This window comes from Pleurodeles waltl, chromosome 9 (assembly GCF_031143425.1).
Source record: "Pleurodeles waltl isolate 20211129_DDA chromosome 9, aPleWal1.hap1.20221129, whole genome shotgun sequence".
NCBI classification, from domain to species: Eukaryota; Metazoa; Chordata; class Amphibia; order Caudata; family Salamandridae; genus Pleurodeles; species Pleurodeles waltl.
In genome coordinates, this window is record NC_090448.1 from 26,954,999 (window position 1) to 26,979,253 (window position 24,255).

General features: G+C 48.4%; 1 protein-coding gene across 2 annotated transcripts in view; it reads left to right on the forward strand.

Moving 5' to 3' along the window:
- The window catches only part of LOC138258878 (laminin subunit beta-1-like), a 382,113-nt gene that overhangs the window by 216,436 nt on the left and 141,422 nt on the right, over window positions 1-24,255 (forward strand). For both annotated transcript variants that reach the window (XM_069206183.1, XM_069206184.1), the window contains exon 15: window positions 22,962-23,114. In XM_069206183.1, coding sequence (XP_069062284.1) covers window positions 22,962-23,114 — 153 coding nt within the window. The remainder of the gene's footprint in view (window positions 1-22,961; window positions 23,115-24,255) is intronic.

Consider the following 24,255-nt stretch of genomic DNA (forward strand, 5'->3'; position numbering starts at 1 on the left):
TGCCATCGCCCCCGCAGGCCTGGCACTGCTCCACCTCCGTGTCCACTAGTGGGTGCAACACATGGAGTCTGCAGGGTGCAGCTGGGATCAGAGGGGACCCCAATAACCTGCCCGAGAGGGCACGAGAGACCCCACCTAGGGATAAAGACACATTGTGCTCGTCCATCAGTCCACCCAGGAGTTTCAGGCAGTGCAGGGGTTGGCCCAGAGGAGAGAAAGGTACACTGCCACCAGGAACTGTGACACTACCCCAGCAAGGACGGATCCACCTCCCACCTCTACCCATCACCAGCGAGGACACACGTGAACTGCACTACACCACAACCTAAACAGTGCCAACAGCCAAGGTATATTTTTATTTCCTTCTCAGGCAGTATATTTTCATTATAGTGTTACTCAGCATTTAGCGCCAGGAAGCCGTTCGGGTGGACGTGTGTTGTGTGTGAGCACATTCCTTAATGGAATGTGTGGCTAATGACGCGAGGGAGTTCCAATGTCCACGACGTTGGAATTCTCTTGTCGGCAGTTGAGCCAGGATGTTCGTCTGTACGGACCTGTTCCCTTTCGGTGTACTGGCTATCTAAATAAAATAATTAGTACTCACCTCGGTTCCTTGGTTCATCTGTCGACGATTACACCACTACAACGTGCTCTTTAGAAAATAATAAAATAGTCCCTGGACGCGCAAGAATATCCGTGATGGTGGTGGTGATGCGACCTGGGAAGAAGCAGCTGCCATTTCAAAGGTGACACACTCAACTATATCAATACAAGCTATTTAAGACAGTGAAAAATATGAATATATGGCCGTCAATCAAAAGATATTAGCAAGAGGGTCCGGAGATGCACTGAGAGTTCAAGAAATTAGAGGTGTGCGCCAATCAGGGCCTTCTGTAAAAGGAGGAGAAATAAATATCTGGGTAATCTAGGGCCACATTCACAAGGCCCTCGCGGCACACTGCGCCACCGGAGTGTAATGTTTTTACGCTCCGGTGGCGCAGTGTGCCGGTCCATATTTACAAGGCCACGCAAAGCAACCTTGCGTGGCTTTACATGGCTTTGTAAATATAGACTCCTTTCACGCATAACACTGCATGAAAGGGGTATGAAAGGGGTGTTCCACGGGTGATGTTTGGGGTGGTCCCATGCAACATCCATGGAGCAGAGAGGAACGTGACTCATTCCCAGATTTACAAGTCTGGGAATGCGTCAGATTCCTATGCAACCTCAGAGGTGGTGTAAGAGTGACGCAACTGGGAGAAATATCCGTATTGCTCCCTGTGTGCTGCATCCTGCAGCACACATACACAGAGGAAAACACCTCCTTTGATTGTTTTTGTGCAGGAAGGTGCCCCTTCCTGCACTAAAGCAATCAGCCCCACAACGCAGGCCCCCTTGCACCATGGTGCAAGGCTGTCTGCGTTGGCGCTAGGCAGCAATTTGTGCACCAGAGCCGGGGACAAGGACAGGAATGCGCAGTCTCTTGTAGATACAGTGCAGTTCTGCCCTTCCCTGGTGGTGCAGGGCGGCACAGCTGTGCCACAGGGCTTGCCCTGTGCCACGGGGCTTGTAAATCAGGCCCATAGTACCCAGGGGCATAGCTTGGTCACTAAGATTGGCGGGGGTGAGCTTCAGATTTTCCGACAATTAGGCTGGCATATAATGTTTAAATGCATTGTATGACAGGCAGGGTGCATGAGTGAGGTCTAAGGGGCAGTGGAAAGTTCGAGGAAGGCGGTTTTGTAGGAGTACTAAAAAAGAAACACAATATTCTGTAAAATAACCAAATTTTTTGAGGACGTTCACACTGGGTGTGCACGTTTGTGGTCTGTATGTATGTAAAAATACTTGCTAAAATCCGACTGATATCCCACAATACCAAATGAAAGCTTCTGTACCCAACTATTTATCAGAAAATACATTTATTGGGGGGTGGGGGGGTACACCCCAAACACCCCACTGAAGCTTCCACCCCTTTTAGTATCAGTTGGCAGCATTTTGTTTTAGCTACTCAGGTAGGGGTGGGAGAATTGTTTTATTGAAATATAAACCAATCTGCCCTGTTTTTCGATTCTCCAGCGAGGTGGAATCTTTTGTGGGGCAATCTGCCCTATTTAGGTCTGGCTTAAAGAAAGCTTTAGTTCCCCTCAACCCTTTGCTTTCTAATAATATTATATATATCGCCCAGCAGCATGAAAATCTTAGGGATTTTGGGCGCCCTGGGCCAAACGTATTTGGGGGCCCTGTTCAGAACAGTATTAAATTTATGATCCAGTTTCAGTTTTTTCATGCCTTCTTACAGGGCACAGGCACACTCGTCCAAATTCTAATTGTGTTTGTATCTAATATTCAGGAATGATAATGTATGTTTTCAATATTGGAAAACAGCATCTCCTTAACACCCTCTCAATTCTAACACATGAGGTCCTGTTTTATCTATATGAAAGTTTTTTGTGGATGTTTCATGAAACAAACACATTTGTCTGAAAAATATCTGTAATGGACTTTCACACATCACCCACATTAAAAATAAATGAAAGAAAAATGCTATTTAAAACAATCTGTTTAAGAATTATTCAAAGTCACCAGGACAAGGCTCTGCAGAATAGAGCTGTCTCTATCAAGGTCCCCACTGAAAGGCTGGGGCCCTGGGCCAGAGCCCACTTTGACTATGCATTAAAACATCTCTGCCCAGGGGCGGTTGCCACCAGCTAGTTCTAGTTAGGTCAGCTGTTCCATAGGAAAAGTGCCTTTTGTGTTGCTAATCACATTGGCCCTGTTTGACGAATGTCCACAAAACATTCCAAAAGGTGCTACTTTTTGACTAGTTTGCGCATGTAAAGTTTAAGGGTGATCCGTTAGGCTGGCCAAGATAAAATGGGGAGTACCAAACACAAAATCCCCAAGCATTTTTTGGGGACTTTTTTAAGGAGGGCTACAGCAAAAACATCAACATAATTACACCAAATTTACCAGGAAGCTAGATCTTGGTCTGCAGAGTGCACTTTTTGTGATTTGGTGTAAATCCGTAATACTTGTATATCTGGATTGTTGGGTCTGTGATAGGCTCAAGAGAGTCTTGCAGGAGGGCCAATTTAAAAATAGAGAGTTCTGTTTGGCCCAGCGAGCTTTATTTCCCCCAAGCCATCTTGCTTCTGTGAGAGTCAGACTCCTGTAGGAGCGAGCACTCTGATTGGCTGCCAGCAGCATCAGGAAAATGTTGCTGCCAGCCATTGCAGGACTCAGAGACATAGTCCCCTGTCCTGACGTAAAAAATAAAAAAGTAATATAAGGGGTCAGGGTAGGGATACCCTGACCTCCTAGGCGCCATAAGGGGGACCCTCCCACCCCGGGCTAATGAAAAAAAAAGTCTACAAAAATTGCAGTGATCCCACGGGATAAAAAAGAAAAAAAAATGGCAGCCAGGCCGCATTGCTTAGTTATAAGCAGTGCTTAATTTGTAAATAAAAATGTGCCGGTGCCCAAAGCTCTCCTCTGAAAAACGCGGCGGCTGCATTTAAATGTGCAAACACTGACAGCGCAATCCTTAAGCCATCTCCTGCCTCTTCAATCCATTTACAGCCACTCCCTGCCCCTTCAGCTCACTCTTGCAGCTTTCTGCTTCCTCCCTTTGTGACACTTTTTCGTTTCTCTCTTCCTCCGTCTTTCTCATATGTGTCTTTTGCTCACAGGAAATGCTTGAGGCAGAAGAATAAGCCCCAGCCCTCAAAATAAGTGCTGGTTCTCTGCACCGGAAACAACAAGCACAAATTAAGCACTGGTTATAAGTCCAGGAGAGTCCATCCCAGGGCCGTATTCAATTTTGGGTGGGAGACCGCATGGTCCCCCTCCTCGAGCCATTAAAGACTCTCGGGAGCCCACTCATAAAGTAAAAATGTGGCGCCACGGCTCCCACCTGTAATAGTACAGGACCTGGGCGATGGTGTACCCGGGGCCAGAAAAGCTTCAGGGAGAGTGTTCACATAGTCCCCCTTCCTTTTAATTGTAGTAGTGACCACGAGTGATGGGATCCCCAGTGCCTAAAAATGCTCGGGATAGTGGCCATGTGGCCCCTCCCCTTTATTTGAAAAATAATGGCCCTGGGGGATGGAGTCCCCAGGGTCTAATAAGGCTTGTTGAGTAGGGGCCACACAGCACCTCCTCCCCTTTAATATAAAAAGGCCCCTGGGGATGGGGTCCCAAGGGCCTACTAGGGCTCAGAGAGGGGGCCCGTGTGTCCCCCTCCCTTCTTATAACTAAAAGGCCCTGTTGGATGGGGTCCCCAGGACCTAAAAAGGCTCAGGGATAGTGACCCCTTGCCCCCCCTCCCCTTTAAAAAAAGGGCCTGGGGATTGGGTCCCCAGGGCCTAATAAGACGTGGGGTTTGAGGCATATCGAGGCATGGTAAGAAAATATTATTTACATTTTTTTTAAAACTAGAAATTCACTGAAAGAAAAGGTTAAACGTTATGTGTGAGAAAAAGATCAGTTTTTTTGAACCCTATAAATTCACTGCAGAAACCAAAGGTTAAAGTAACATTATAGTTAGGTGAATTATGTCACGAACATCAACATTTTGAACAAAAAAACACAGAAATTCACCAGTTATAGTTACCAAAGCTAACTATAACTTGCGCTTCCCCATGCACTGCTTATGATCTCACATATTACATCACTCATGAAATGTTCTATGACATCATTTATGACATCAATGATGATATCGCTGGTGGTTCTTGTCACAACTGCTCCAATTTAAGAATGATTTGAAGACTCACTTTTTTAAGAGTGCTACATCACAATGCATTAACAGTCCATCAGCCAGCTGCCTCTCCTATCATTCGTTGACTTAAGCACGCCTTTAACCCACTTCAGCACTCCACTGCCCTCCGGCGAGGTTTGTGCTGTAGAAATACCACATACGTACAAACAAACAGACATTTTTTTGTTATGACAACTATGTTTTTGAGCCCTTGGAAGGGTTAAGTAGTGTTTCGTAACTCTGTGAAATTAGACAGTGGTGAGATGTGTCATGTGAGCAGGTAATTCAAGTGTGCAAAGGAAACAGAGGGTGTGGAGATAAGTAGGACTGAGGCATGTAGTGGCATCTGGTGGATGAGTGGTAGCATAAAGGGGCATCTGGTGGAGGAGTGGTGGATGGGTGCATGTAGTGGCATCTGGTGAATGAGTGGTGGATAGGTGCATGTAGTGGCATCTGGTGGATGAGTGGTAGATGGGTGCATGTAATGGCATCTGGTGGTTGGGCGGTGGATGGGCGCATGTAGTGTCATCTGGTGGATGAGTGGTAGATGGGTGCATGAAGGGGCATCTGGTGGAGGAGTGGTGGACAGGTGTATGTAATGGCATCTGGTGGATGGGCGGTGCATGGGTGCATGTAGTGGCATCTGGTGGATGAGGGATGGATAGGTGCATGTAGTGGCATCTGGTGGATGAGGGATGGATAGGTGCATGTAGTGACATCTGGTGGATGAGTGGTAGATGGGTGCATGTAGTGGCATCTGGTGGTTGGGCGGTGGATCGGTGCATGTAGTGGCATCTGGTGGTTGGGCGGTGGATCGGTGCATGTAGTGGCATCTGGTGGAGGAGTGGTGGAAGGGTGCATGCAGTGGCATCTGGTGGAGGAGTGGTGGACAGGTGTATGTAATGGCACCTGGTGGATGGGCGGTGGATAGGTGCATGTAGTGGCATCTGGTGGAGGAGTGGTGGAAGGGTGCATGCAGGGGCATGCGTGGTGGATGGGTTCATGCAGTGGCATCTAGTGGATGGGCGGTGCATGGGTGCATGTAGTGGCAACTGGTGGATGGGTGCATGTACTGGCATCTGGTGGAGGAGTGGTAGATGGGTGCATGTAGTGGCATCTGGTGGTTGGCGGTGGATGGGTGCATGTAGTGGCATCTGGTGGGTGAGTAGTAGATGGGTGCATGTGGTGGAATCTGCTGAATGAGCAGTGGATAGGTGCATGTAGTGGCATCTGGTGGAGGAGTGGTGGATGGGTGCATGCAGTGGCATCTGGTGGATGGGCGCATGTAATGGCATCTGGTGGAAGAGTGGAGGAGTGGTGGACGGGTGCATGTAGTGGCACCTGGTGGAGGAATGGTGGATCGGTGCACGGAGTGGTATCTGGTGGAGGAGTGCTGGACGGGTGCTTGTAGTGGCATCTGGTGGAGGAGCGGTGGACGGGTGCATGTAGTGGCATCTGGTGGATAGGCAGTGGATGGGTGCATGTAGTGGCATATGGTGGAGGAACGGTGGACGGGTGCATGTAGTGGCATCTGGTGGATGGGCAGTGGATGGGTGCTTGTGGTGGCATCTGTGGAGGAGCGGTGGATGGGTGCATGTAGTGGCAGCTGGTGGATGGGCAGTGGATAGATGCATGTAGTGGCATCTGGTGGATGGGGGTGGATGGGTGCATGTAGTGGCATGTGGTGGATGGGTGCATGTAGTGGCATCTGGTGGATGGGCGGTGAATGGGTGCATGTAGTGGCATCTGGTGGATGAGTGGTGGACGGATGCATGTATTGGCTTCTGGTGGAGGAGCGGTGGATGGGTGTATGTAGTGGCATCTGGTGGGTGAGTGGTGGATGGGTGCATGTACTGGCATCTGGTGGAGGAGCGTGGCTGAGTGCATGTAGTGGCATCTGGTGGAGGAGTGGTGGATAGTTGCATGTAGTGGCATCTAGTGGATGGGTGGTGGATGGGTGCATATAGTGGCATCTGGTGGATTGGCGGTGGATGGGTGCATGTAGTGGCATCTGGTGGATGAGTGGTGGATAGGTGCATGTAGTGGCATCTAGTGCATGGGCGGTGGATGGGTGCATGTAGTGGCATCTGGTGGATGGGCGGTGGATGGGTGCTAACTGGAGCAGAGGTGGAAGGTGAAGATAAAGAACAAGGCCTGGAGACTGAGTATGGAAAAGTGGGTTCAACAGGCAGATGTAGACATGTAACACAGAGGAGAAGAAGAGGGACTTCAGGAGCCCAGTGGTGGTGAGGTAGATGTGTCTTGCACCCCAGTAGATCTGCAAGGTATTAAGGATGTGTGGTGCTTTGGTGCACAAGGGATTCTGGATATTTTGGAAGGGGGCCATGTGGACTGTCCTTTGAAGAACCTTCACAGCTCCTGCTATGGAAAGTTTCTGACATGTACCCCTTGTAAGCTTCCAGAGGAGGAAGCAAACCTGGCATTGAGAGGCTGCTGCTAAGGTCAGGATACTTGAGAGTATTTTCTGCCCTGATTCCTCCAGTTCCTGGGTAGACAATGCAACCAGCATGACTCAGACGTACGGACATTGGGTCCTATTCCTGTGTTTGGTGAGCCCTGAATGGCTCCTGCGCACAAGCCTAGCATGTCTGGGACTAGGGTGCACTTTGATGGGAGTTTAGAGCAAGTTCAGCGCTAGAGTCATTAGAAGACCACCACGCTTAAAGGCCACCCAATAATCATCAAGTATGTACACACTAATGTATGTAATAAGACAGCTCAGAGTGTAAATGCATCTGCTGCTACAATCTGTGTGACTCCCTCGTGCCAGCTCCCCTGCTGCCTCTGCCCCCGCTTCTTGCTCCTGCTGCATCGCTATCCCTAAGCCAGATATTCGTACTTTCTGTTGTTGTCAATTCCTTGTTTAATTGTCTCTGCTGTTGTTAATATCTGTTTTCAGCTTGTTACTTTAGTTCTTTCTGCTGTTGTCAATCATTGTTTTATTGTCTTTGATGTTATTAATATCCACTAATCCTTTACTTTAATTCTTGTCCACTGCTGCTGTCATTTACTGGCTGTGGCCTTTAATAACATTTCATTTCACCACCATTACTGCTATTTTTCTCTCCCCCAAAAGTGTGCCAGAGGTAAGTCATCTCCGGCCATCCACGCCTGGAATGCTTGCTGTCCCACCACTTCGAAGATACACCGGCACCAATCTCTGAGCCCTGGACCCCAGACTCCACAACCACAACTGCTGGTGCACCGTGCCAAGATCTACGGTAGTACCTTTTTCCTGCCAGCACTGCCTCGTCTCCTGAAACACTGAAGGACCCTCACTCTTGAAAACCACCACCATACTGACCACGACTACATCAGAACACCACTGCCTCCTACTCAATGCACAATCTCTCTGCAAGACCGCCACCGACATCTGGGACACCATCACCTCCCTCACCGCTGACATCCTCTTCCTTACTGAAACCTGGCTCAACCCTGCATCTGCGACCAACATCGCTGAAGCAAGCCCAGACGGCTACACAATGGCACACCGACACCCCATCAACAAACACAAAGGTGGAAAGACACCATCCACTGCACTACCACCGCAGATGATACCACCCCAATCATGGAACACCTCGATTTCCAACTCCAAACCAACTGCAAAACCACCCTTAGAGACACCCTCTCCTACAGGCCCCAGGAACTCGCCCCTGCTTCTGCAATGCTATCCATGAATTCATCACCACGCTCACCATTGACTCCAAATGCTACATCCTTCTTGGAGACCTCAATTTTCACTGCAGCGACTTTAATGATACCAACACCACAAACCTGTTCAAAAGCATGAACAGCATCAGCCTCACCCAACAAGTCACCAACCTCAGGCACAACGCAGGACATACGCTCAACCCCATCTTCACGGCCAGCAACAGAGTCAGGTACAGCCATGTCACGGAGCTCACCTGGACAGACCACGCCATTGTCAGTTTCGCCATCTCAGCACTCCCCAGCACCTCTACCAAACCTCCCCGCACCCCACACCGTAGCTGGAGCAAAGCATCATAGAGGGAGTGCAACAACACCCTCAACACCTTCCACCCTGACACCCCAACCAACCTAGAACAGGCGGTCAAGAACATCTCCACCTGGAGCACAGACAGTGCCAAAAGAGTCCCCCCTGTCAAGCCCACCAAACTCAAGAGATCCACCAGACAGGCCGGTTGGTACACAACTGAACTGGGAACCCCCAAACCCAGCTGCAAGTGACTAGAAAGGAAATGCCACATCAGCAAAGAGCCCACAGACCGAGCCACCTTCAAGCCCTCCCTCAACCAGTACAACCAAGTCCTGAAAAAGATAAAAAGTAACACCCTAGCCAACCGCATCAAAGCCAATGCCAACCACAGCAAAGAACTCTTCAACATTGTTCCAGGGTTATCCAACCCCACAGCCACCAAAAACATCATGACCCCTTCCCAGGAACTCTGCGACTGTCTGGTGGACTTGTTCTACAACAAGATCTCCACCTTCTAAAACAACTTCGAACCCTAACCCACCGCCGCCGACATCCTCAGCCTCCTCGCACCCATGGAGGAAAACCCTGACCCACCTGTTCACTACCTGGGACCATCTCACCACACAACATACCACAGTCATCATGAACACCATCCATTCAGGAGCTCCCACAGACCCCTGTCCCCACCACATTTTCAATCTCGGAAGCAAGATGATCAGCAATGAGCTCATGACCATAACCAAGACCTCCATCACCATGGCCACCTCCCCCGAAGAATGGAAACATGCAAAAGTCAAACCCCTTCTCAAGACACTGACCGCCAACCCCAACAAACCCAAGAATTACCGCTCTATCTCCCTGCTCCCATTTCCCGCCAAAGACTTGGAGAAGACCATCAGCCGCCAACTCATGGATCACCTGGAGAACAACAATCTTCTGGACTCCTCCCAGTCCCGATTCTGCACCAACCACAGCACCAAAACCACCCTGATCGCCACCACTGACGACATCAGAACCCTCCTTGACCAGGGGGAAACGGCAGCCCTAATCTTCCTGGACCTCTCAGCAGAGTTCAACACCGTATCTCACTACACCCTTATCAAGGGGCTTCCTCATATTAGTATCCAAGGAGAAGCACTCAAATGGATCATCTCCTTTCTCACTGGAAGAACCTAGAGAGTCAGCCTGCCACCTTTCACCTCTGATCCTAAAAGCATCATCTGTGGCATTCTTCAAGGCTCATCCACCAGCCCTACACTGTACAACATCTACTTGACCCCTTTGGCCAACATCATCTGAACCCATGGACTAAACATGGACTCAACACCATATCCTTCACAGATGACACCCAGCTCATCCTCTCGCTATCAGAGGACCCCTCCACCAAGATGGCCACATTCCGCAGATGCATGACAAGTGTCACAGGCTGGATGTAGGACAATTGCCTATAACTCAATAGAGACAAAACGGAAGTGCTGATCTTGGGGAATAACACCTCTCCATGGAACAACTCCCAGTGGCCCTCCAAACTAGGACCCTCACGCACCCCGATAGACCACGCCTGCAACCTCAGCATCATCCTGGACAGCAAGTTCCCCATGAAGAGCCAGATCAACACCTGCTTCCTCACCCTCTGCATACTCCGCAAGATCTTCAAAAGGCTCCCCATGAACACCAGACAAACTGTCACTCAAGTCCTGGACACCAGCCAGTTGGACTACGGAAATACCCTCTACGTAGGAACCACCAGGCACCTCCTGAAGAGGCTTCAAACCATTCAGAATTCAGCAGCCAGACTCACCCTCGACCTCCCCATACAGACACACATTACCCTCCACCTTAAGAAGCTCCACAGGCTCCCCATCCAGAAAAGATGTCAATATGAGATGCTGATCTACACCTACAAACCTCTTCACAATCAAGGACCTGTATTCATCAACCACTGTGTCACCTTCCACCAACCCTCCAGACACCTGTGCCCAACCTCCCTTGCTCACCCCTCCATCCACCAAAGTAATAATGGAGGACGCTGCTTCACCTACCTCACCTAAATGTTCTAGAACAACCTCTCCCTTCACCTTAGAACCTCATCCTCTCTTCTGGAATTCAGGAACTCACTCAAGACCTGGCTGTTCAACTGAACACCCAAAGCAGCGAGAATTCTCAGAGCCTAGATACCCTCGTGGGTGATTAGTCACACTTTGTAAATCCTGTTTGCAAATCGATTTGATCATATCTTTGGGTCCCTGTTCCAGCCTGCCAACCTTCCAAAGCTGGCTTTTAGACCATTATGTTGAATAATATAAACACATAGGCCCTCATTCTGACCTTGGCGGTCTTTTCGCAAGACCGCTGAGTTACCGCCGCGGTGAAGACCGCCGACCGCGGCGGTGTGCCGCTGTGCGCATTCTGACCGCTGGGAGCGTTCCGCCGGAAAACCGCCAGCAGCCACACTGGCGGTCGGCGGGAAAGTGGAGACTGGTCAACCTCCACCGCCACGCCAGCATAACACCGCCCACAGAATTACGACCCACATTTCTGTGTGGCGGTCTTCTGTTGGCGGTCTTCTGTTGGCGGTCACGTCCCTATGGCTCCCGTCGCCTCCCGGAGGACCAACGCACAAGGTAAGTTGATCGTCCGTGAGGGGAGGGGGTGGGGGGGTGTTGTGTGATGTGGGCGTGCATGGGGGTGTGCGTGTGAGTGTGTAGAGGGGGTGTGTGAGTGCGTGTATGCGGGCGGGGGGTGCTGCTGTGTCTATGGGTAATGTGTGCTGTTCGGCAGGTGCGCATGTCGGCATGTATGTGTGCGGGTATGTGTCCCCGTTGTGTATGTGTGTGTAGGGGGTGTGTATATGTGCATGTTGGGGGTGTGTGCATGTCGCGGTACATGTATGTGCATGTCGGGGTGGGGGTGGGGAGGGGGTTCGTACCACCTCTGGGGGGTGGCAGGGGGGTGGAGGGTGTGGGGGGAGGACTCGGGTGGGTAGTGGGGGGTGGGGGAGACCCCTATCAGTGCCAGGGAAGGAATTCCCTGGCCCCGATAGTGCTTACCGCCATGGTTCGCACGGCGGTTCCCGCCCGCAAGAAACCGCGGCGGTAGGCAGGGTCATAATACCCTTGGCGGTCTTGGGACGACCGCCGGGCCGGAGTGCGCAAACTCCAGCCCCGCGGTCATGACCGCCGCGGCGGTCGGAGTGGAGAAGTAGCGGTCGGTCGCGGCGGGGACCGCCGCGGTCAGAATGCCATTTTTAATACCGCCGGTCTGTTCGCGGTCCGACCGCCGTCTCTCCGCCGACCGCCAGGGTCAGAATGAGGGCCATATTCTTTACTCCACAAAACCTGTAGCCAGAAATGAACTGTAAAAACAAGTATATTTAATCTCCAAAAGATTACACAGCTTCGGAAGAAACCACAGCATGAAGTTGCATGTTTGCACTCACTGTGGCTCTGGTCTCTGACACCACTAGCAAAGCTCAGACAAACCTCACTATTTTCCCAGCTTCTAAGAAAAGATGTTGTGACCACATCTGTGTCTCACATCTCTAGAGATCAAGGCATTGAATCACTAAGTGATTTTATTCTCAGGGGATCCCTGCAAGATGGTGGTTGCAGGGTAATTTGTGATTGCAGGGGAAGACATCTCTTTCATCCTAACCAACTGCGGGTCTGAACTTCCCAGGCTGGACAGGTTAGGGCCACTCACGATGCACAGGCTGAAGCCAGTCCTCTTCCAACATTGAGCCATCCCTGCTGCCACCCCAAGCATACAAAGACAGGAAGCAGTCACAAACACTTCATGTTTTATTCTGTAGTTCCTGCTATATGTATAGTTGTATTACTTTATTACTGATTGTATGCTATTTTCTTGAATTTCCCTTGAGGTCTCCTTTATCTTTTCTTTTTAGCATCCTGGAATTATATTTCACCCTGGTGTGGTAAGCACAGTAAGTCACATACAGAGTGGCTCGATCCCAATCCCAGTGGCGTAACAAAGGCACCCGCAGCCCCCACAGTGCGGGAGGCCCCCGAGCTCCAGGGAGCCCCCTAAGCACAGTACACTATGCATGGGCAGAAGGCCCCTGACTTGGTCCAGAGGGGAGGGGGCCCCCTCCAGGCAATTTGTAGGGGCCCCCTCAAGTTTCGTTACGCCACTGCCTGGTCCCCTACAGCAGCCAATTAGGACATGCTGTCAGGCACCTGTCTCCTGTGAAGATTTTCAGTGAAGACAGAGATGGTTTTTTTGGTCTCACATTCTCCTGCAAGGCTGGCCTTGTAATGGCAGGTCTTACAAGAGTTTGAGAGGGCCACAAAACTCTCCCACGATAGCCATTGAATAAAGGAAATTCTAGCTGGTTACTGCAGCATCTTTCTCCAGCACTGGTTCTGTGTGTGCAGTTGTGGATCTTCACTGGGATTCCCATAATGATGCTTCCTTGGAGAAGCAGGCTGCTGTGCCAAAGGCTGTCCAATCAATGCAGGTGATTCAGAAAATTACTGAGTCCTCAGTAATAGCTGCTTTTTAGCCCACAGGCCCTTCTCCTGACCCACAAGCTCTTATAGGGATCCAAATGAGGACATGACATTTGATCTTGACGATGACAATGTAAGGGATCACTTTGTTCAAGGTGCTGAGCTTTCAAAGCGTCTTCTGCATCTTACGGATAACTTGTCCTTCCACGGTCCATATCAACATGAGCAAGAGGAGGACATCTGCATGCAGTACATAAGGAAAAAAATTAAATCCTTGGTCCTTCATGGTGCATTTCAGAAAGGACTAGCACATGAGAGGAAGGAGGTGGAGATGCAATTCTTACGCATATTCATTACTAGGCCGGACTTACCCTTTGGGAAATGTTGCTGAGGAATTCCATTCAGTCATGAAAGTTGATTCGGTAATGGCTGTGTTATCATCTCAAGGCCCGGTTATTTCTAAAGAAAGATGGGGATGGCTATTAAGCATTCCTTTTCGGCTTCTAACTTTGGTGCCTAGGCAAACACTTAGGGAACCTACACAATACGGTCACTGCTAAGTCATTAAATTGCTAGTCGGACAAATGCAGCAGGAGATTGCCCTCTGGAGCAACAGATGTATTTCCTTTCACTTGTGTGTTATAATTCATTATCTGCAGCAACATCAGATGTAGAGTCATCTAATGCTGCCAGAAGGCACATATGGTTGCATTCCTGGAAGGTGGTTACAGCACAAAGTCTCTGCTTAGGCACCTATTCTTCTAGGAATCCAATCGGTTTGGGCCTCAGTTAGAGCAATAATGGTGCAGGTTCAGCCGTATGAGACAAAAAGAGTCATGCCTTTGAGGCAAAACAGTCTTTAGCCCAGAAACAATGAACAGAATTATCTAACCAGCCCTTCCAAGATAGTGCTGATGGCCAGGCCTCTAATACTTGCAAGTTCCAGCCTTCCTCCCCCTAAACCACCCTAGCCCCTCCCAAAGCATGACTATGGCAACATTTGTCCAGATCTGCCAGTGAGAGGCATGGCTCAGTGGTTTCTGGACCCTTGGGTGTCCTATGTCTCAGAACTTTGGGCATTAGACATCATAGGGCATGGATGTTTAATTCCTTTTCTGGACAGTCCTACTCAATCTTTTTCAGCTACTCCCTTTCCATGATGTGAAAGGAGACAAGAGGCCATTCCTAAGGGGGCTACGGGTTTGACAAATCAGAAATCATTCCTGTTTGAGATCCAGAGAATTATCGGGGCTTTTAGTCCTTTTTATTTTTGTTCAGAAGGTGTCAGGAGAATTTTGTCCCATGGTAGACCAAAAGGGGATAAACCGCTTTATACCCCGTCCAATCATTCAGGATGATGGTACTTCAGAACCTTCTTCCTTTGAAAAGTCACAGGTGTTTCAGTTTTCTTAGATAGGGCATGATGCTTATTTTCATGCCCCCATTCACAGAGACTCTCAGAAGTGTTAGATCAACATTTCCAGTTCCAGGTTATTCTTTTGACCGGTCATCCACACCAAAGTGTTATCAATCCTCCTGGTGAGCCTGATGGATAACATTCATTCTCTGGGTATTCAGGTGTACCCTTACGTGGGCGACTGTCTAACTGCTTTTTCTTTTCCAAGGGATGCAAGAAAGTCCAGCACCTTTAGAAGCCCTTCAGAGTCACAGTTTTCTCCTGAACCTCAAGAAATATCGGCTTCATCCACTCCAAAAATAGGTGGAGGATTCCGTACAGCCCTGGAACATATTTTTTGTGGAAAACAAAGAGCGGTTTTTTTCTTGCCTCTTCTAACCACGCAGTGAGAGAAGGTTGAGAGTGAATGAATTGATGGCCTGTTTGGTGATCCTTCTTTGGACCTGACTTCATCGTCTGCCTTGAGTATCAAATATGCTTTAGTTTTGGAAGACAATATCTCAGGAGTATGAGACTCAAGTGTCTGTGTCTCCAGAAGTGCACTGAGACTTGCACTGCAGACTAGTCACAGAAAACCTGAGCCGAGGTTCCAGTTGGCTTCCACCCACTCCAAAGGGGTTGTACGATGCAAGAAAACAGGATTGGTGAGCGAGATTCGTAGATTCAGGATCTTTCGAATGAAACACAGAAAAATATGTCATCTAAGTGAACGAGGTTGGCAGCCATACAAAGAGCTCTCCTTCAGTTTGCTCTGTTTCTAATCCATCATTTTGGTTTGTATTAGACTGACAATCATGCTGTCAGACCCTATATAAATCACCATGGAAGAACAAGAGTGCCAACTCTGCCCGGGGCAGCCTCAGGAGATTTGTCTTTGGGTGAAAGAAATATTTTATTCTCTAACCACAGTGTATCTCCCGGCTTGAGTGGGTGAAATGGGGCTTTGAACCATCTGAGTTGCCCTCTGATAGCCCTCTGTCTTAGTCCAACCCTGTTTTTGGATATCTTGGAGAGGTTCGGGCACACTTGGCTAAACCACTTTGCCTCGCAGAGACCACCTAGCTTCTGAATTTTTACAATCTGACACCTGATCAAACAGCCCAAGTGAGAGATTCTATTTCCATTCCCTAGTTTTTTGGGCACCAGTTTGCATTCCCTCCTTTTCAACTGATCCCCAAATCCGTAAAGCAGATTCATGAGGATCACACAGGAGTGCTTTTGATATTCACTTTCTGGTCAGATATCCATGGTTTGTCATTGTCTTACAGCTGTCTGTCCTCATTGGTCACCTCAAAAGGATGGTGAGCGGAGTGCTGAACCTTTTCAAACACTCACCCCCAGTCACAGATCTGGGTTTAATCCATTGTTCTTTTGCTCACCATGCTACCCCAGTTTGGACTTAGCCATATGCAAATCAGTCTTGACCCTGTTCCCCATGGGAGCAGTCCAGCCCGAACTGCCAAGCCAGGTCCTCCCTGTACCAGAAACAAGCATCCTGGACCAGTTTCGGAGGTATCACCCCTCATCAGCCAGGCTAACTTGAATTCAGTGGCACAGTAAGCTCAGTACCCATGTCTGGGCATACCCTTGCCACTTAAAGCAACTTTAGAAATACAAAAGGATGATGGCCGGAGTACTGAAACTTTTCAAACATTCACCCACAGTCACAGATCTGGGTTTAACTTATTGTTCTTTTGCTCACCATGCCACCCCAGTTTGGACCCAGCCAAATGCAAATCAGTCTTGACCCTGTTCCTCATGGGAACAGTCCAGCCCGAACTCCCTCAGAACTCCCCTCCTCCTCACATGGCCCTCAGTCTACTTCAGCTAGGACCCTGGAGTTGAAAGGCTAAATCTGATTGCTGAGGGTTGTTCAGCTGAAGTGGTTTCAATCATTCACCAATCTAGACATCCTTGAGCACGTCCTATTCTTGTTACTGGCATAACTTTGAGATTTGGTGTTCTTCGAAAAATATAAATTCCTCCCTTTGTGATCTTGTTAGGGCTCTAGATTTTTTACAGGATTTTGTTTTTGGAACAATAGGTTTCCACCCTAATCAAGCATTCAGAAGACCAGAAACAAATCAATTTCAAATGTAGCCTCTTGGGGCCAGATGTACTAAGCATTTTTGCAGTTGTAAACAGTTTCATTCCCTGAATGCAGCCGTTTTGAACTGCAAAATGTTTTTTTAAAATGTATAAAAGCAAGAATTGCGATTCAATAGCAGAATGAGAATTTGAGATGTGTCCTACTTTGACTAATACCTGCAATAAAAAAGTGAGTGTTAGAAATTGAGTCTTTGGTTGGCAGTCAGGTTGCCCCCTGTCCAAGCAAGGGCCCTCTCTTTAGTCAGGGTAAGTCACACACAATCCAAATTATCCTGTGCCCACCCTCTGGTAGCTTGGCACTGAGCAGTCAGGCTTAACTTAGAAGGCAATGTGTAAAGTATTTGTGCAATAAATCATGCAATAACACAGTATAGCACCACAAAAATACACCACACAGTGTTTAGAAAAATATAGGATATTTATCTGGTTAAATGTAGGTCATAACAATCAAGATTCAATAAGTACACATTGAGATATCACTTAGAAAATGATATAAAGAATTTTTAGTCCTTAAAAAGCAACAAAGTACCTGGTTTGCTTTCAGATTCACCGCAAGGGACCGCAGAGGAGGACATGCGTTGAAAACGGGGAGGTGTGCGTCGGTTTCTCTGGGCGCACATAGACGATGCCTCAATGATTTTCCATGCAGGGAAAGCTTTGCGTCGATTTCCGGCGCACTGACTTGAATCCTCTTCGGGTTGTGGGGTTTTCAGACACCCTGGGGATGATGTGGAGAAATCCTGCTGGTGCAGAACAAAGTCACAGGAGCTGCGTCGATCCAGTGGGCAATGGGGCGGAATTTCTTTTGTACGGCAGGCGGTGCATCTATTCTTCCCAGGAAGTCGGGCTGCGTTGTTCCGGCTCAGCTATGCGTTGATCCAGTGGGCCATGCGTCGATGTTCCGGTCGCAATGCTGGCGCTGTGTCAATCTCCAATCGGGAAGTCAGGCTGCGTTGTTCTGGTTCGGTGTGCGATGATTTTCTCACCGCGATGCAGGCTGTGTGTCGTTTTTGCAAGGCTGTGCGTCAAATTTTTGCCGCACATGGAGTTCTTTGCAGAGATGAAGTCTTTTTGACCCTGAGACTTCAAGGAACAGGAGGCAAGCTCTATCCAAACCCTTGAAGAGCACTTCTCAACAAAGCCAGAAGACAGCAAGGCAGCAAGGCAACAGCAGGGCAGCAGTCCTTTGCAGAAAAGCAGTCAGGTGAGTCCTTTGGACAGCCAGGCAGTTCTGCTTGGCAGGTTGCAGGTTCTGGTGCAGAGTTTCTTTCCTAGGAAGTGTCTAAGTTGGTAGGGTCAGGGACCCTGCTTAAATACCCAAATGTGCCTTTGAAGTGGGGGATACTTGAAAGAGTGGCTTAGAAGTGCACAGGTTCCCCTTTCAGTTCCATCCTGTCTGCCAGGGTCCCAGTAGGGGGTGTGGCAGTCCATTGTGTGAGAGCAGCCCACTGTCCTTTGACATGTAAGTGTCAGGCCCTCCACCCTCCCAGCCCAGGAAGACCCATTCAGTAAGCAGGTGTGTGCAAGTGTGACTGAGCATCCTGTGTTTGGGGTTGTCTGAGTGAATGCACAAGGGAGCTGTCAACTAAACCTAGCCAGACGTGGATTGAAAGGCACAGAAGGATATGAGTGTAGAGAAATGCTCACTTTCTAGAAGTGGCATTTCTAGAATAGCAATATGAAATCCAACTTCACCAATAAGCAGGACTTTCTATTACCATTCTGGCCCTACTAAATATGACCTTGTTACTCCTTTCAGATCAGGATCTACCACTCAAACGGTATATGAGGGCAGCCCCAATGCTAGCCTAAGAAAGGAGCAGGCCTCACAGCAGCGTAAAAACGAATTTAGGAGTTTTACACTACCAGGACATATAAACTATAAATGTTCATGTCCTGCCTTTTACCTGCATAGCACCCTGCCCTATGGGCTACCTAGGGCCTTATTTAGGGGTGACTTATATGTAGAAAAAGGAGAGTTTAAGGCTTGGCAATAACTGTTGAATGCCAAGTCGAAGTGGCAGTGAAACTGTATACACAGGCCTTGCAATGGCAGGCCTGAGACATGGTTAGGGGGGTACTTAAGTGGGTGGCACAACCAGTGCTGCAGTCCACTAGTAGCATTTAATTTACAGGCCCTGGGCACATGAGACTTACAAGTAAATTAAATAAGCCAATTGGGTATGAGCCAATGGCACCATGTTTTAAGTAGAGAGCATATGCACTTTAGCACTGATAAGCAGTGGTAAAGTGCGCAGAGTTCTAAAGCCAGTACAAATTAGGTCAGAAAAAGAGAAGGAGGAAGGCAAAAAGTTTGGGGGTGACCCTGCAGAAAGGCCATTTCCAACAGTGAGGATGAGATCCCTTTAAAAAGTATTTTTACCTGATTGATGCTATCCGGTTTTCGTTCTGTCATCGCCCTTGCAAAGGAGCATGAGTATGTGGAATCTCTTCAGCAAACAAGAGGGCGCAAAAATCTTGCACTTGTGATTTTCGCGTTTCCCTGATGCCCTGCATTCTGTCATCAGCCAAAGATCTCCCTGAATCCTGTATTGTTCCACTCTTCCAAATTCCTCCAGCTTCGATTACGAGTGTCTTGTTATTTCATGATCCCTGTACAAATCCCTTTTTGTGTACGGATCCATTACATGGGGGTGTGGAGTCCACCAAATCTGGGGCCGTGTTACACTAATTGCCCTGGGGGCACCACAGGCATGTGCACCTGCGTTCTGAGCCCCAGGAAGCACTTTAATGTTACAGAAGCCGCAGTAAAACAGCTTGCACTATATGAATGGCAACAGAAACTCAAGGGGGGCATGCCCTCATTTGCATGAAGAAGTGACTCCATGCAAATGAGGAAACACTGCACCTGCATCGTATTATAGACCAAGAGTCAAATAAGCTTATCAGGTAGCTCACTGACTGCGCACCACAAAAGGGTGGGCAAAGTCAGCTTGCCCCTCAGATGGGGTTAAGAAGGTCCCAAGTCCCCCCCCCGAAGTCATCCCCCTTCAGGCGGGGGGCAGTCATTCACTACACAGATGTAGAGGTGAGATTTCTGTCCTACTTTCAAATGCTGGCTGTTTTGCCACCTGCACAGTGAAAAGCAGGCCAGCGGCTTTGAGCAGCTGGTCTAACTTTCACTATTGCACTGCTCCTGCCTGCACTGGGGACAGGTCAGTTGTTGTGAGAAGGCGCACTGCCCCATTCTGATCAGAGCACAGACTTAGGCCCTCATTATGACCTCGGCGGTCTTCACCGAAGACCGATGAGGTCCCGCCGGACCGAAGACCGCAAGTGTTGGCGGTCTTCCACCAACCATATTATGACTGTTGGTGGCCCTCTGCCATTTTTTGGTCGGAGAGCCGCCAGCAGCCATACTGGCGGTCGGCGGTGCAGTGGAGATTGCTCCTCCGTCACCACCACATCATCAGAACACAGCCTACAGAATTACACTTCAGTATTCGGCGTGGCGGTGTTCTGGTGAAGGGTTGCTGGGGGCGGAGCAGCCCCCATGGAACCCTTTCCCTCCCGGACGACCACCGAGGCAGGTAAGGTGATCGTCTGACAGGGGAGGGGGGTGGGGGAATGTTGTGTGGTGTCGGCGTGAATGGGGGTGTCAGTGTGAGTGTTTAGAGGGGGGGTGTGGGTGCGTGTATCTATGCCGGGGTGTGATGTGTGTAGTGGGGACGTATCTTGTATGTATGTGTGCATGTATGTGCGCGTGTATGTGTGTGAGTGGTGTGTGCGTGTGTGAGTTGGGGGGGTGGGAGGTATGTCTGGGGGGGTCCGTGGAGGTCGGCGGGTTGGGGAAGGGGGCCCTACCACCTTTGCGGGGTGGTAGGGGGGTCGTGGCTGTTGGGGGTGGACTCTGGGGAGGGGAAGAGGGGCAGGGGAGACCCCTATCAGTGTCAGGGAAGGAATTCCCTGGCACTGATAGTGCCTAACGCCATGGTTTTCTTGGCAGTTAAAAAACCACGAAATCCATGGCGGTATGCGGGGTTATGATCCTGCAGGCGGACTAGTGATGGCCGCCGGGCTGGAGACCATTGTCTCCAGCCTGGCGGTCATTACCGCCGTGGCGGACGCTGTGGTACATTGGAGGTTTGGCATGTGCCAAACCGTCAATGTCATAATTTGGCGGTAATTACCGCCAGCCTGTTGGCGGTGCTACCGACAACTTAACACCATCCGCCAGGGTTGTAATGAGGGCCTTAGTGTGTAAAGCACACTGAATCCATCTTATAGACCTTGGTAATTGCTGGGCACAATAAATTCTGCAACCCAAAAGTTTTCACCTGTTACATTTTTAAGATGAATTCACCAAAAGAAATGGGCGAAAAAGGTCAGGAAAATGTAAGGAGAGTGCAACTTTGGTGCAGAAAGCACCACAATCTCCTTCTTATTCCCAATTCTTGGGGTAAAACATTTAATAGGTGCTATTTACCACACCCAATAAATTCCAGTCTCTTAGGTATTGGGTGTTTTGGTTGCAATAAAGAGTACACCACCTTCGGGATACTTGTAAGCAAGGCTTCAGTCTGGATTCCGTACTCAAAACTCCCTTATTTCCTTTTATTGGCTCACATTCCATTCCACTGAAGTGTAAAACTGCATGCTTTCACTTAATGAAGTGCTTTTTTTCAAAGTTTTCTTTACTAACCAGAACACAAGAATGTTCTATTGACTTGATAGTATCTGTCAGTTCAGCATTCCATTTCTCCTGAACTGTAAACAGCTGTCAAAACCTTTCACTACTGCAAGGAAAACATGCCTTCTGAAAAGCAATTTAAAATGGAAAAAATCTTCACCTGGAACAAAATCCCATCCTACTGACTAATGAGTGGCCTATCACACATCACACCCTGTGCATAAGTAGACATGCAAGTTGAACATACTGTACGTTCATTTACTGAAATCAAATGGCTTACGAAAGAAACCAGCACTAATTATCATATAATCACAATATGAATATATTTATTTATTTATTCTTCGTGTTACTCTGATCTAGATGCATAAAGACTGCATCTATAAACAAATACATGCCTAGGGTTGTGGGATATGTCAATATGTCATGATATTTACCAGTGAGGGCAACCATTGTGCGACACTCATACCCTCATTATGACCACAGCGGTCCAAAGACACAGTGGAGTCTCACCGCCACAGGGCTGGCGGTGCAGACTGTCGTATTTGGGGCACGCCGGTGTGGCCAACACTAAACAGCCACAACGCCACCAGGCCCGCCAGTGCGGGTGGACTGCTGCAGCCGGCGTGGGCCTTCTCCAGCCCAGCGGCATGCCCAAACACCGCCGGCCATATTACGAGCGTGCTTACTGCCAGGGATTTCGTGGCGGTCACCCCGCCACAAAAACCCTGGCGGTAACGCACCCGGTGACAGGAATATACATTCCTGTTGCCCCCACTCGCCCCTCCACACCTACACACACCCGCACAGACACACACACACACACCCCCTACACACATGCTCAGCAGGCACACCTCCCCCCTGACAGTAGTCCCACCTACCTAACAGGGCCACACTGCAGCCCACGGCGATAGGATCATGTGGGAGGGGGGAGATGCCGGCGGTAACAGTCTCTGCATACCTGACTGTCACTGCCGGCGATGATCGTCATGTGCCCCAGTCCCCCATTGCAGCAACGCGATCCTATTGGACAGTGCGTGGCGGTGCGAACTACCACGGGTTCACCGCCTTGCACAAAAGTTTGCACATAATATGGAAGTGAGAGTCTTGATGTCGTGGCGGTGCTGGTGGTAGGACAGCCTCTCTCACGCCCTCGTTTGGCCTGGAGGTGTTGAGTTTCGGGCTGTTTTACGGCAGTTTTCGCATGGTGACGCGTAATGCAGCAGTCACTGTACCGCCACCACTAGCGGTCTGGTGGCAGGTTTTAGCACAGCAGTCCGGCCCAAAAACCGCCAAACTCATAATGAAGGCCTCAGTTTTTTTAGGAATAAACCAGGTTCATTACTGTTTGCCTTGCTGCGAGCCATGATTTAGCTTTCATCCAAAAGATGTATGTTATACATTTTCATCTCTGCATGGTGGCATTAACATTGTTTCTATATACTGAAAATCCAAAGTCCCTTTTAATGAGCATGATGCCAGCTTAAGTGTATGTGTCAGGAGTCTGCTGCAGCATAGATGCCACATTGTACTCAGTGGCAGCGGCACCCTTGATGATCAATCTCTTCTCTTCTTCACAGGGATCCCCCCGACCAGAGTCACCCACAGACTGCCTGGAGTATTACAATGCCATACAGAACGGACGAAAAGCGAGGCTGCGGCGCCATCGCAGAACTATCCGCGTCCTTCAGCAGCGGGCAGCCCTGCGACGCATTCGCCAGCTTCAGCAGAAGGTAAAGTTGTTGCGTCCATTGGTGTCTGGCAGAATGCTAAGGAGGAGGGGGTAAGGGTCTGTCCACAAACTGCATTTTGTGGCACATATTGTGCTACTAAGTCTACAAAATGCTATTCACTAACCTATGTGCGAAGATTTAGGGCTCCGCCCGCCTATCTTTTATGTGCTTAGATCTTCACATACATAGGTATACATTTTAGTAATAAATGTATGTGTGCCGGGGGAGTGGCTGGAAAATAGGGAATATCTGAGAATAAATGGGAAGGGTTTAGGAAGGAGTAGGGAGGGGTTAACCGGAGTTTAGGGAGGGACATGTACCCACCCGCAAAAGAGTAAGGCCATTGATATTCACAAACTGTATTTCTAAAGGTACTACAGACGAAACAGACGAAACAAATATAAATGTACCGCCGTTCAGAGCTGGAATAAGTCCAGCACCACACATGGCCAACCACAGGTGCTGCAACACCCTCCCATAGAAAATAGTGGCGGCGTGGACTTAAAATAAAAACTCATATGAAATAATGTTGAATTAATTAAACATATTTTTATATAAAAATACATGTAATGTAAACAAAATAATATATTTAAAAAACGTACATTTTAGTTAATTATAAAATATGTAAATAACAATATTTTAAATTAAAAAAAGAAATAATTTTAAATTAGTTTCATACATAACATTCACATAATTTTTACTGCATAAGAAATAAGAAATCTACATGTTATACTTGTGTTGAGTTTTTTTTGTTTAAATCTCAGGAAAAATAATTTTATTTTAAGTGTATTAAAAAAAAAAAAAAACATTGAGTTAATGCTGTAGCAGGTGTTTATTTTACTGTGATTTTAAAATACACAATTTAAATTGAATTTACATTAATATTTAACATCTGTTTTTGCTAATTTATGTTTTAGTTCAATAAACTTTTAAACTTTTCCCTATATTTTACTATAGGGATCTCTCTGCCCCAGTGGCGAAGATCTCCACTTATGTGTGAAAAGCTAGAAGTAGTAACCTAACACTGGTAAATTAGGCTGCACTCCCGGTCTACACTCTGGAGTAACTTTACACCTGTAAATGGTGAATATCAAAAAGCAGTAAAGTTACTCAAAAAGTGTGAGAGTAAACTTATGTGCAT